The sequence below is a fragment of the Python bivittatus genome, unplaced genomic scaffold, assembly GCF_059951505.1.
Source record: "Python bivittatus isolate LINGU-HERP-01145 unplaced genomic scaffold, Pbiv_v1 ctg000480_np1212, whole genome shotgun sequence".
NCBI lineage: Eukaryota > Metazoa > Chordata > Lepidosauria > Squamata > Pythonidae > Python > Python bivittatus.
Window position 1 is genome coordinate 27,576,469 of NW_028277075.1, and position 10,719 is coordinate 27,587,187.

General features: G+C 34.8%; 1 protein-coding gene across 1 annotated transcript; it reads right to left on the reverse strand.

Annotated features, from left to right (window-relative positions):
- Positions 1-8,732, reverse strand: DCAF4 (DDB1 and CUL4 associated factor 4). Its single transcript, XM_088145555.1, has 12 exons — positions 8,600-8,732; positions 7,716-7,873; positions 7,373-7,455; positions 6,488-6,590; positions 5,918-6,061; positions 3,810-3,861; positions 2,917-2,994; positions 2,039-2,134; positions 1,872-1,969; positions 1,198-1,374; positions 996-1,110; positions 1-383 (listed from the first exon to the last, which is right to left on the reverse strand). Exons 2-12 carry the CDS (start codon positions 7,764-7,766, stop codon positions 130-132), a joined length of 1,251 nt encoding a protein of 416 aa, XP_088001681.1. The 5' UTR covers positions 7,767-7,873; positions 8,600-8,732; the 3' UTR covers positions 1-129.
- Positions 8,733-10,719: the final 1,987 nt, after the last annotated feature.

Below are 10,719 nucleotides of genomic sequence, written 5' to 3' on the forward strand. Positions count from 1 at the left end.
TTATCCATAATCTGTTTTATTTACTCTAAACACTGAAAAATATTGACAATTATACTAAGAGTCCCAAATGTTAAATATGACAACTACAGGGTGTGTTGTGCAGCACAACAATGTCCATCATTTTTATTTTCATTCACTATAGAGGGTGGAACAGTCCATGTCTTTAGTATGTAGGCAATATGGATCATCTGTCTTATAGGAGAAGTAGTAGAGATCCTGTCTGACTGCCATCAGCAAGCCAGGAACACCTCGGACACCTCCAAGCTGTGATGAGAACACCACACTTGGAATAGAATCTCTGGAGGATGGATATGGAGATGGAATAGTTCGTAGCAAATGAGCGTCCCGGAGACTCCAAATTCGTGTGTAACAGTCTTGACCCACTAAGAAGGAAAAAGCAATTAAATTATGAACATAAATTCTAACACCTAACTACTTACAGCCATTTGACTGAAACTGTCTTTGTAAGTTCTGCATCCACCGTTTTTCCCAAATTAGAATGCTTGCTATAGATTTCAGTAGAGATGGCTTGTGGTAATTAAAATGAATGAAATGGCCATCTAAACTGACAAACTTTGGGGGAGGAGGTCGTAAGTGGTGCCAAGATGGAGAACAGAATGGTTTGTGCCATACAATTTGCCTTCCACCCCTGAGCTAGTAGCTGAATTCAGTAATACAGATTCCAATCAACTGAGCAAAGTAAATGTACTCAAAAAGAGATACCTGAGTATGTGGGAGAAAAAATAACTGACCTCTGACAGTAGTTTTCCTGAAATATGGGTCAATATCTCAAACGTTATCATTAAAGCCAGCTAGGTATATTTCTGCATTTTTCATTTTGTATTATGCTTAAAGGCTAGAAAGCAATAAATACTGCTTCCACAGTCTTCGGCTTGCTCTCAGGCCAACTTCATTTTGTGTACAGTAATAGCATGTGCCATACCTGCTGTTTATTATTTAGCAGTAAATACGGTCTGTGACCAGCGAGGCCATACCTGCTGAAAGAAGCCCTTCCGTCTCATTGATGTGCAAAGGAACAATAGTATGCTCATTTTTGTGACCTCTATATTCTTTTACACATTTTAGTTTTCTCAGGTCCCACAGCTTTACCTGCAAGTGATCAAAGTAACAGAACTAATATACCTCTTTAGTTAAGCATAAAATGTTATCAGGAAGATTTTATTTAAAAAATCCTACCTGGCCTAACATATCTGCAGCCATGAGATACTGTTCAGTTTTCAGGAGGTTAACAGATGTGACTGCTGAGTCATGGAAGAGTTGGGTAGCCTTCCACCCTTGCCCTTTATGGCTGCGTTGACGGACATCAATGCTGAAAATCTCCCCTGACCGACAGCCATTATATAAAACTGGAGACTAGAGAAGCCAAGGGAGAAATTTAAACATTTTCAAGTAACTAACTCCACCCTCAAAAACAGCCGTTAGTCTTTAATACCACTCTATACCAGATTCTTTTTTTAGGCTACTAGAAGCATAAAATGGATTATTTTCTGTAATTCTATTTTATCCAAATGACAGCCAAGGTAGTAGGTGATGCAAGCAGCTGAAGAAACAGGGCAGGTTTCTGTTTAGCTATATGATATCTTTATTGCATCTCCCAAACTGATTGTCTAGCAAAACGTGGTTTAATTTGGCAGCCTATTTTCAAATATTTAGCATTGGTGACATCATGTCATGTGAATATCTGAATAATGGGCTGCAATTTTTTTCTCACAGAGTGCCATTCCAAAGAATTTAAAACAGCCATCATGTTGTAGCAGTTCACCTGTTTCTGCCCTCTCCTGTCCTCCTTATTATGTCCTGCCAGCATTAGTTCTGATGAATACGTGGATCAGGCTGATTGCCTCTCCTACCTGGGTGGCAAATTGCTGTGCTAGAACATCGCTGTTGGTATTAAACGTTTGATGATGACCAGTCACTGCATTAGTCACAAGGATTCGTTGACTTAAACCTAAGGCAAACAAAAATGTAAGTGCCAATTGTATAATAAGACACCATAGTAGAAATCTGAATTACTAACCTGTGCTAAAGCAGTTATTAGCCTGAGGATTATGACACCAGGCACAAGACCAGGCTGTGGAGATCTTGAAGCTGCACAACATCCCAGGCTGATCTCCTAAAATGAACAGGAAAGAAGGTATCAAATGCCATTGGGAAGTGGGAAATATGCTCCATGCAAACCTGCTTCCAGTCATTTTCGAACATTATATAATTATTTCAGCAGAAAAATATAATATTTGAAACAAAATGTTTTAAAAATGAAACAATGTTGAAAAGAATGCAAGTGATAATTCTGTTTTGCTAGCCACTCTAGAATCTGGGCAAATTTTCTATTTGGAGGTAGGGGTGTTTATACTAATATCTGGAATTAAAACATTTCATGATAGCTAACATCTTGTGTGAGAAAATTGATTATTAGCTTTTCTAAATGTAATGTTCCAGCAGCACTATAGAGACTGAATAATTTTTGTCCCAATATCATGGTTAAATCTTATCTGCTTAAATGTGTAATATTCTTTATGATTTTTACTAATGGTAGATTCCCCAAGCTTCTATATCCCTAATCTGAGATAGAAATCCAAGCTCTTACAATATGGATACATTGTGTAGCAACAAACGTTCATATTTTCCTCCTCGACCAACGGAACTGTATTTTACCCGATTTTACACATATTAACAGAAATAGCTCAAATGTATTCTCAGGGAAAACACCTCTATTTTGTAATGTCTACAAATAAGATTTGTTTTCAAATTTCAGTTCCCTATTAATATTCTAACAATACAACGTTGATCAAAAATATATACCTCTATTAATAGGAATCAATAGAAGAGCAGCTGAAACAACATTCTCCCAAAAAACCTTCCTTTCCCCCCCATCCTCAAACAAATATGAAATACCTGCGTTAGAGCTGTTGAACAAGGATGCTGGGAGCAGGCTGGCACACCCTAAGGTTTCTGCAGCACCCATGAGGCATAATTTGAAAAATGCAGTTAAGGATATTAAAGAGAGGATACATAGAACTTGCACAGAAGCAAAGTGTGCTCCATGACATCAGATTAAAAAGTAGATCAACTTCTGCAATGAAAACACTGATAAAACATTTCACTGGAAAACAGAAGCCTTCAGACTATCTTAAAATATACTGTAAAATACATTCATTGAAAATAATGCTTCCATTCTCTGATTTTATTGATTTATTGCAATTATTTTATAGTGTCTATTTGAAAGATTCTGGACAGTGTACAACACAATAAAAAGCATTAAAACTGACACAATTAAAATACCATTAAAAACAAACAATATCCCTCTCTAACAGAATGAAAGAAGAAATATTCTTCCTCTTGTCCATAAAGGGGGTGGGGGTGGGGGAATCAACAAAGGCTAACATCAGTGTTTCTTAACCTGAGTTAGAATCCCTAAAATAGCAAAAAATATATTCTGGATGCATACAGGAGATATATTTCTCTTTAGTATAAGATTTTAGACAAGTGCCACATTTTGTGGCAGATACGATCTTGACTTCATGTTACTCTGCAGCTCCAAGCCTTCTTATCAAATTGTAACTTTAATCGCTCTTTAACCTTCAAATCAAGACTTGAGTGAGTGCCATATGATGCTCAACAGGTATTTTCCCATTCTCCTTGCTACAGCCTTGATCCAGAAGGATTTATTATAATCAAGAAAACGCACATCTTGGTTTGGTTTTTATCTTGTAAGAAACAAGGCTATATCTGTACAATAGTTTTGGGATGAACATGAACTTAGACATGCTTTATTTAATAACAAGGATATAAAACATGTGAATCCAGATGACTCAAGGAGGCCCAGCACACAGAATTCACCTTGGAAAATAAAAGGCAGATAAATCTTATTACAGCAAAAATAAGCAAAATTAAATAAGAAGAATTAATGGGGCAAGCGCTAAAAAACTGAAAGGATTAAAAAAAAATCAGTAAGTGATAATACTTTGGAATAAAAGTAACTGGATAGAAAAATAGGAATACATCACTAAGGACTATGTGGGTCTCAGTAAGTATTTTCTTAAATCTTTATATGCTCCATACTAAACAATGTAGTTTCCATTAATTTATTTGGTTAAAGAAAAAAAAATAGATTTTTTTTTTCAAAGTGAAATACAGAAAAGTAATGTGCAAGAAAAACTTTCTATACTAGATGTTATTAAGATACTGATGTTATGCCATAGTGTGATTAATTTGTTTTTGGTTTAGTATAAAGTGTGAATTCCTCCATTATGTCTTAGAATTATACATGAATTTGGCTGTAGTGACTTATTAGACAAAGTATCATTTAAAACATCCTGGATTAGAGTTGTATGAATTTATTTATTCAGTTTATATGGTTGCCAGCCAGCATGCAATTCAGGAGAGCTCAGCCAGTTAAAAGCAACAAATAAGAACCAACAAAAATAAAATGAAAATATATTAAAACATATTCCACTGGAGGCAATTCAGACAACTAGAAACAGTCAAAATGGGCTCATAAAACCTCCTCTACCTGGGGGGGAAAGCCTGATTTTTACAGCCTTTTGGCAGGCAGGCTTGGGGTTGCTATAAACATAGCAGCAACTCTACTGCATTTCAGAATATATTAGTTGGAATCATGAATAATTGATATTCATTTTAATTGCTTATGGACAGGAACAGAGCTTCCTTTTCTAAGGGTTGATTGGAAAGAATGTAAAAAAATGTGCAGGATATATCTGTTGCATCTAACCTAAATTATGATCAGCAAAATACTACAACTAAAGAAGTGGGAAAATCAACATGTTCTAACAACTTTTCAAGTTTACTCAGTAGAACTCAGATATTCTATTCATACAAAAGCCAACAAATTGACAATTTGTAATACTTTTAATCCCCACTCAATATTTTTAAAAGACATTTTATTTATTTTTTATTTATTAAATTTATATGCCTATCTTTACACATTTATATCCTATTTTTTAAAAAAACAGTCCAGGAGTGTAAATATAATAAAATAATTATTAAAAAATTTCAAAACCCAAAGAGAAGCAGCAAAGATAACAATACTAAATGCCTAGAATAACAAAATATTTACATGGCATCAAAATGTCAGTAAAAAGGTGGCAGACAAGCCTCCCCAAAGAAAGGATGCCCTCACTGAGATGTACTTCAGAAAGGCATTTACTTTATACATGTGGAGGCATCTAGAGGACCCCCACTGACCTCAGTGGGTTCAAATGGAGAGAAGACATCCATGAGATATCTTGGCTCTGCATGGTGAAAGCATAAACACCTGGGCTTTGAACAGGGTCTAGAAAAAAAGTCAGGAGCTACTGTAGTTACTTAGGAAGAAAAGAATTAAGTTCTCAACATCTAGAATAGAGCAGCAGCAATACATTCTGAACTACAGTTTCTGAAGCAATCCACATATAATGAATTACAGTAGCCTAGACTGATTAGAGTATGGATAATTGAGGTGCATCAGCTCAAATTGGTGGAAAACATGCTCCTTTAGGAAGAATGTTATCCAATCTAGAATAGGCCGAATTCCACCTCCTAAAATACATATTGGTGGCCTACATGTCATAAGCTCTTGCACAACAAGCCTAACTGAATTAAGCTTTTTAATAATTTTTCAGAATCATATTTTGTTTGAGTGCTGAATTCTACAAAAAATTCTATCACAAAAGTTGAATGAATTCATTTTGGATACTATGCTCATAGTTTTTCACTGTTAAATATCCTGCATTACTTCCTTTTACAACTTATTTAGCATTTCACTTTGTAAAATCAACTAAATATTATTTAACTGTCTAAAATCATAAACCATAAATGTTTATCAAATAGAACTTTAACCACAAGATTGTAATTTATGTGATAAAAGGGAGTAAGAGATTGCATGACAGAATAATACCTTGCGATTTGTGAAGTACAGGTTATCATACATCTCCACGGTAAGAGAATCCTTTCCCAAACCACTGAGGTTGACAATTCCATATTTACATCCTCCACGTTCTACATCATTCACAGTGATTATTCTCTCAGAGGCAGTGTCTGCCTGCAAAATATGTGAATTGTTCTGAAATGGTATACTGTACAATTTTTCCTTGAAGGCCCTTCCACTGATATTCATTGATGTTGAATATTTTTTATTCCTCTTAAACAGTTAATGTCCACAAATGTCATAGATTAACACACGTGAGATGCTTCTCCCATCTCACAGCCCAATTCTAGTTAGCTGTTACATTCTTCCAAATGTTTCTTAAAAGAGTTTGTAAAAAGAGGATATCTGCAAGTAACAATCCTTAATATAAGATCATGTTACAATCCTAACAGAAATATTATTTGTTTATTGGGCTTATAGGCTGCTCTGCTCAACTGACTCTAAGCAGCATACAATTCCCTAAATCTGTAATCTGAGTTAATATAAATACATAATAATAAAAAATTAAAACCAACATAAACTATAAATCTGCCAACATACCACAATTAGTTTAAAATTGTTGCTTCCAGAAACTGAGGAACTGAGGCTCTCAATTTCTAATTTCCTTCTCTGCATGCAATTCACCTTTAATTCATGAATCAGCCTACATAAGAAAGCAGAAAAGGGAAAAATTAAGTAAGTGCAAAACTGAAATTGAATGTCAACAGACACTATTACTTAGTTAAAAGGCAGTATTCAATTTCTTAAAAATCCCCAAACCTATTTATTCCTATGTAGGACTTAATCAGACTATTCAGTTAAAGTGAAATTTTATATAAGAATATTAGATGTATATGAGATCTATACATTACTTTTAAAATACCATTAACTGGGCAAAAGTAAACAAAAGCCTTATAACTACAAAAATAAATATCTGTAGATTTACTTTGTGTAATGCAGAATCAAATATCCTAAAATAGAATGCACCCTTCCAGTTAGGACCTCCAGGGAGAGCCTGTTGAGGTCGCTTGACCTTATGCAGTCAATCAGGTGATAGACTTTCTTGATGGTAGACCCTATCATTTCAAATATTTTAAGTCCAGATGTATGCATGGCCCTAATTCATCTTGAAGGAAGCAAGTTAAAGGGTACTGTTCCAGTGTGCTTTGGGCTCATAGTTTTGTTTGGATGACCTTCTTAGTTGAGTGTCATTATTATTTTAATTGATTTTTTAAAATGTATATTTTAAACTCTTGTATACTATTGAAAGTAACTTAAGTAAGAAGTAAATAAAGATAAACCCGCAAAAATGCTATATCTCCAGCAAACATTCATCCTGGAATTAGGTTTCAGTCTATCAAAGTGACTCTCCTTTCTGTGGGACTATTAAGGTCAACACTATAGTGTAAAAGCTCTGCAACATAGACAGGTTTTAAAATATCTTACCTGCAATAACTGATAGAGCTATAGAAACCTAACTGCTTCTTGCGTAAGATAACTGAAGAGTTCAGCCCAGATCTAGGTGTTTTCTATTTAAAACAATGAAAAACAAAATTATGTTTCTTGTATTTAAACTAAATCATGTGTAGTTACCATTTTAATATCCAAAAGACAAGTGGATTTCAGACAATTGTAGAACCCCTTACTATGTTCCAACCAATAATTTAGGATTGTTACTAACAAATAAAGAAAAGGCTACAATTTATCACAAAACTAGGTTTAATGAGATAAAATGGTTTAAAAGGATGTACTGGACTGTTAGCACTGTGTGACTGTTATTCAACCTTACCTTCATCATTTTCTCCTCCTCTTTTAAAAGTCTTAATCTTTGACTCTCCATCTCTTTCTGATGAATACTCTCCTTAGTGAGAGGATTGCAGTTGTTATGCCCAGGAAGTAAGCGAAAATAGCGATTCTTTTCAGGATCATAATAAAATCCTGGTAATTCTTAAAAAGAGAGTGACAAATCTTATTAGAGCCTCTCTCAACTTTTTCATAACTTACACAGTATTGCAGCTTTAGGATCTGGAATAAGAAAACTTCATACTTCCAGTTCAATCCAAAGAAGATGCTTTTGTTTGTTATACTACAAATATGGCTACTTAAATAAAACAACATCAATAAAAAATATGAATCATTTACAGAGACAAGATTAAAATAACTCAAAATAAAATTCAACAAGTAGACCACCAATGGTTATTCTAAAACTTTAAAATGATGAGTTTTATGCAAAAGTTATCCAGCACATTGTCCTCACCAAAAAAGCAACTATTCCGCACTTATACTGTATTTTTTCTCAAAATATTCAGACTTTAGAAGCAGTAGAGCTAACCAGTTATGCTAGCTACAGAACAGTCAATCATGCACATTTGCTGCAATTAGCAAAATATCTGGTATCAGAGCTATTAATAAAATTGTCTAATAACTACAGTCTGAGAGAGGAGGAAAGAATATGAACTCTGTGAATTATGTGAAAAACTGTCTTCCAATATTAATAATAACTGAAAAAAAGAAGTGGCTGCTGAAAAACAGTCATTTTCTATTTATCCATATAATTTGTCATTTTGAAATTGATAATTCATTTAGATATTTTTTAGCCATGAGGGAAAGGCACATTTATTAAAAGTTAAATGATTTTTTTGGCGTAAACTTATAGAAGCAGTGAGAGCCTACCAGGAACTGAAGAACTCTGGCATGAGTGAGAAGACGTAGAGGGTGATTCAGTTTGGCTTGTACCTGAGTTCTGCAAGCTTTGCAATTCTCTTTGTTCAGGCCTATGAGTACGTGAGAAAGAAAGAATTGAGAAGATAGTAGATAGGCTAAATAATGAAGCAACTATCAAATATAGAAGTACTGAAAGGCTAAAAGTGTACAAAGAGCAGGAAAATGATGTCAAAAATTCCATTATTCTATGCAGCACCATATCTCATTTGAACTGTATCTATGAATTTGTTCCTCAGGCCAATGGGTCATACATGCTTCCCTACTGCTCCATACTCTAAGGACAACTGGCAGTATTTGGAGGACACTTTCTGGCATTAGATTTTACTTTATCACCTCAATTTTTCCACTTGCTAGCCCAACAACTCCCTGATATTATATACTATAGAATGCTATTCAAATTCTACACTGGCTAAGAAATAGTAACTTGTTATTTTATATACCAGTTCTCACTGATTTGTTATAATCACTGTAACTAATAATCTGCCTCACTAATTATTCAATAAATATTTGGTAAAATAATCCAGTCTCCAAGCTGGATCAAGACAAGCCATTACTAGAACATGTATCATAATTCCTTCCCACTCTTGCCATCTTTCATTACTTTAATGAAGCAGCTGGTGAGGACAGAGCATGAGGGGTACTGAGGAATGGCCTCCATTAGACCAGGGAATCTAGGAACTGCAGGAGTAATCCTGTAGTAAATAAAGTTCTTGGTGTCTGCCAAATATGTTCATGACAGCATCTAGCACTTAGCAGAGGCTTTACCACAGTGCCCAATAAAAGCCCTCTCTGCCATGCCTTCTTAAATCAGAGAAGGATGATGATGGCAGAGCAGCTCCTATCAGATGCTACAGTGAAAAAGGAGGGAAGTAATCTTAATATACAGCCTAGATTCCACGAGCAGGAAATATCAGGAAAACATTTTTTAAGGATTACCCCAATTGGTAATAATAAACCGAAACATGAAATGTTCAAAGTATAAAGGATTTGCTATATCACCTTAATAGTAGCAAAATATTTATATTAGATATGAAATAGCAACCCATATAATATAATCAAGGTGAGGATTTGCTCTCATCAACTTCTGACATAAAACTTTAAATAATCTATTCTCTTTGAAATACATTTTTAAAAGGCTGAAAATGAATACTTGCCTTTCAGTAGAGTGACGATGGTGGCATACTGTGTATGGCTGGGTATTACAGATTTGTCTACGATTATGCTGTACATGATTTCCTCTACCTTGCCACCTATTTCTCTTCATCTCTGTAATGAATAAAGATACTGTAAAATACAACGTAAGCTTTTTATTTTGAGTAATGTTGACAGTTTTGGGAGTCAATAATCTACCAGAAAAAAAATAATAAGCATGTGCAGTTAAATATTAAAAAAAAAAACAACTTGTAGCCATAATTCTGATCTGGTAATCTATCATGGACAGGGGAACTTGTTCTACTGCGCATACAAGACTCTTAATCAGGCACAAATTGTCTATCAGGCTGCAAACAAGTTCTTCAAATAGATCTTTTCTCTGTACACTTTTAATCCAAGTCTGCAATGTATTCAAAAATTATGCAAGAGTACACAAATAGTCCCTGTCTTAGGAGCACCCCATTTTCAATACATGTCATGTACAATGAAAAGTAGGGAAAAAAAGGAAAAGTCAAACTTAACTCCTTGTAAGTATATGGACATAAATATACCTTTTTTTTTTTTTTTTTGGCAACAGTACAGAAATTGTTGCTGCATTTTTGACTTCCCAGTCTAGCCTACAGCCTGATATTACCTGGTGGCCCCCAATCCAAGAACTAGCTAGGACTGACTCTGCTTCTGAGCCCAGTAAACTCAGGCAGGGGCTGCCAGTTACTGAAAGGTGGTGATCTGCCTTTTTTGAATTTGTTTCATTTGAACTTCTGCAAATATTAGCTTTAGGGGTAATCAAGCTGGGGGCTTATCCTGCTTAACTGAGATAAATAAAGCATCAAGATAAGCTCCGCATGGCAGTGACTTAGGCTATTCTCTTCACATTATTACTTTGCCCCAGTCCCATCTTGCCTCCAAGGATTTCT

Bases quoted from the DNA above. Each gene is read 5' to 3' on its own strand.
- DCAF4 (XM_088145555.1), bottom strand. From the start codon at position 7,766: ATGGAGAGTCAAAGATTAAGACTTTTAAAAGAGGAGGAGAAAATGATG. The intron at 2,135-2,916 runs GTATTTCATATT...TGTTCATTTTAG, and splicing joins GTTCAACAGCTCTAACGCAG to GAGATCAGCCTGGGATGTTG. The intron at 384-995 runs GTATGGCCTCGC...TTTCCTTCTTAG, and splicing joins GGAAGGGCTTCTTTCAGCAG to TGGGTCAAGACTGTTACACA.